Here is a 2,935-nt window from a genome sequence, read left to right on the forward strand (position 1 = left end):
TCGCAAATATCGTAGTAGTGCTAATGCATTACGCGGATAGTCAGCGTCGGACTGGAGCGGACCGCTGCTACCGATCGTGCCTGGTCGTTGCGAAGCTGCAGTCGTACATGTATATGAACAATTATGTTTGTACGTGTACTTACATGAATAATTGTAACATTGTAACTGTTCTTAGACCTCCCGAGGCTGTTTTCTGCTGATTGAGTGTACTGCGTTGTGATGTTAAGTGTTAACTGTTGTGTATAAGCTAAATGTACAAGGAAAGGTTCAGAATAATACATTATTTTATGTAAAGAAACACTGCACTTCAGTATACGAGTGTATTCATATACATACTGCAAATATACATCACACTTTGGTGCCGCTTTGCGAAGCCGGTCTAAAAAAATTTAATCGTCTCTTAATTTCAGTGTAGAGTACATACAGTACAAGTGTTATCGTCACGCCTGCATTGAAGGTGTGTACTTAAGACGATAACCTGCAAGTGCAAAAGTCATTACACGCACAAAACTTCTATAAGTCGTTTTGCAACTTCTGCGTTAGCGTGTACTGTACTCTGCTGTATGTACTGCGCTTTCAATCCATATACTATACTGTAAACGGCAGATCACGCATTGATCACGACACGATAAGCGTGACTCTATTACGCCATTAGGTCGAATGATTTTTACAGGTGTCTTTGCAACAAAAGCAGATGGGCTTCGTTTAAAGTCGATTTCATCAGTTCTTTTTTTCTTCTTGCTCAGCCCCGATAAATACCATTAAGTTTTCCGCATAACGCGCAGCAATCACGACTTCCAAAATGGACAACAATGACCAGCTGAGCCCGTTCCACACACTGCCAGTGGAAATTGTATCCCGCATCACCGCTTACCTGGATGTGATTGACCTGATCAAATTTTCAACGTAAGCTAACTTAGCTAATAAGTAATAGCTGCCGTACACAACGATGTTTTATACCTTCTCTACCTTGTTCCATATGACACAATAAGTTCGAAGCGGTTGGTTCGAAGTCTCGAGTTGGTCAATGTGCAATGTAAACAGGCTTGTGTGCTTTAGTGTCTGCAAGCGTTGGGAGCGGATCGTTGCGCGGGAGCAGCATCGAGCGACGGTGATAGTCGATTTGCGTAACTGGATTAAATTTGGCTGTAATGGTCCGAACCATAAAAAGGCCCAGTTGGTGCTGAAGCGCTTTGTAACGCGATCCACTCGGCAGTTGATCGTGCGCTGGCCATTCGACAGCAGTCCACCAGAAGCGGATTTTGCCACAGTAATTCCTGACGAGTCAGACCTCTACTTAAACTACGACACGGATGGTATGGCACAGTACACGTACAGCTACCACTACAGAGGCCCTTGTCCAGACAGCATTGATGGAATTACGACGACTCTGTATCAAATCCACCGCGGAGCCGACAACAGCAACAAGTCAGCGGAATTATCTCACCTAACGCTGATACTACAGAACCTCAAGTTGTACGCTAACGGGTTGTGGTGTTCATATTTCATGCAGGCTTTTCGTTTTCAAAATGTACAGTTAAACTGCCATTTGTCGCCATTCTCATACGCCTGCATGGAAAAGCCAATTGTGCTACGAATCCATGTTGTCGATGACGCCATTAGGCCCCATGATATTTGGTCCCATGAACGAGACGAGGTGCCACTCAAACCGGGAGTCGTTTGGCCACAGGACCGGATCCGACAATTCGGGTGCAGCGCGCATTTGGAGCTGTTTGGTAGTTTGATACGCGACCCTCTTTCGTCGCAGGAATGCAGGATTATGGACAGCCTGCTGCGGTCAGATATCCCGTTCCAAAGCGATCACTGCTGGCATAAGTAAGTATGCGTAATAGATATAGACAAACAGTACGGTGTGACCGTCTCGCTGTGAGGTCAATGCTGCCGCGATTCTCCGAAGAACGATTTCAAGAATGCACCAGCATTATAACCATTTTGCTGTTTCTCATTGCTCAAGGCACTGGAATGTGGATTCGCGGACACCCAGTCTTGCTGCAACAGGGATAACTATGGATCAAGTAAACAAATATCCTCGCTGGCAGCAGTATCTTCTCCGAGACCTTTTGCAGAACTATCCGTACAAATCCAGTGAGAACGGTCCTGCCATCACGCGAACGGAAAGCGCTGTGACGCGAGTTTACGAGCCATTCGTATTCGAGTATGAGCAACCACGTGGATCGGTCCCGGCCGTTACTAGGGGCAGGGGCAGTACTGTAGAGCCGCCGTTATGGTGATCTACCAGTTTACAGTGTGTGTTAGCGCAATGCTTCTTTTGCGTGCTCGTAAGCACAACAATTCTTTTTGTGTTTATTTCAATACTGAATCATTGGCTGCGACCGCCAATACGCCAGCGATCGTGCTGGTGGAAAATATGTAGCTACTGAAATGTTTCTTCTTTTCGTCGTACGAGACCGTGTCGAAAACGAGTGACCCATATAACCGCTAAAATCGATAAACAGTGGCTTGAGCCATTCAAGGTGCTTCAGCACGTCACACTACTGCTCGTTACCGCCACCGCGGTGTGAGTTATGTAACCGCAGACAAGTGGGAGATCTGTAGTGTGCGCTATCCGTAACTGCGAATGCCTACATATATCGTGTAGCTTCGCAAACATCATAGAAGATCATAACGGTGGTATATTTTAGGTGTATTTTATTTTCCAATCCCAATGAGTTTATTGAAATTTTAGGTAGTTGGAAACCATTAACCGGCAACAGAGACGATAAAACAATGATGTCTTAACTCTGCACAATAGTATGTGTCTATTATTACGTGCAGCTCTACGATATGAATTTCTTGACTCACTATATTTCTGTTCTCGTTTCGCTTACTTTAAATGCTTTCGCTTACTTTAATGCTTTTGCTTACTTTAAAGCAATAAAATAACAACCGGTCTCTAGTTTTAACTTTATTTGTA

The 2,935-nt window shown here is 44.7% G+C and overlaps 1 protein-coding gene across 1 annotated transcript; it reads left to right on the forward strand.

Moving 5' to 3' along the window:
- Window positions 1–589: 589 nt before the first annotated feature.
- LOC129591472 (uncharacterized) lies at window positions 590–2,485 on the forward strand. The gene is made up of 3 exons (XM_055487138.1): window positions 590–906; window positions 1,060–1,836; window positions 1,976–2,485. The coding sequence occupies exons 1-3, from the start codon at window positions 803–805 to the stop codon at window positions 2,250–2,252; spliced, it is 1,158 nt and encodes a 385-aa protein (XP_055343113.1). The 5' UTR covers window positions 590–802; the 3' UTR covers window positions 2,253–2,485.
- The last annotated feature ends 450 nt before the right edge of the window (window positions 2,486–2,935 follow it).

This window comes from Paramacrobiotus metropolitanus, unplaced genomic scaffold, assembly GCF_019649055.1.
Source record: "Paramacrobiotus metropolitanus isolate TYO unplaced genomic scaffold, Prichtersi_v1.0 Parri_scaffold0000046, whole genome shotgun sequence".
NCBI classification, from domain to species: domain Eukaryota; kingdom Metazoa; phylum Tardigrada; class Eutardigrada; order Parachela; family Macrobiotidae; genus Paramacrobiotus; species Paramacrobiotus metropolitanus.

What these genes read in the sequence shown, in the direction of transcription:
- LOC129591472 (XM_055487138.1), top strand. Translation starts at nt 803, where the DNA reads ATGGACAACAATGACCAGCTGAGCCCGTTCCACACACTGCCAGTGGAA. An exon ending in GACCTGATCAAATTTTCAAC is followed by an intron (nt 907 to 1,059) that starts GTAAGCTAACTT and finishes TGTGTGCTTTAG; the next exon opens with TGTCTGCAAGCGTTGGGAGC. An exon ending in AGCGATCACTGCTGGCATAA is followed by an intron (nt 1,837 to 1,975) that starts GTAAGTATGCGT and finishes TCATTGCTCAAG; the next exon opens with GCACTGGAATGTGGATTCGC.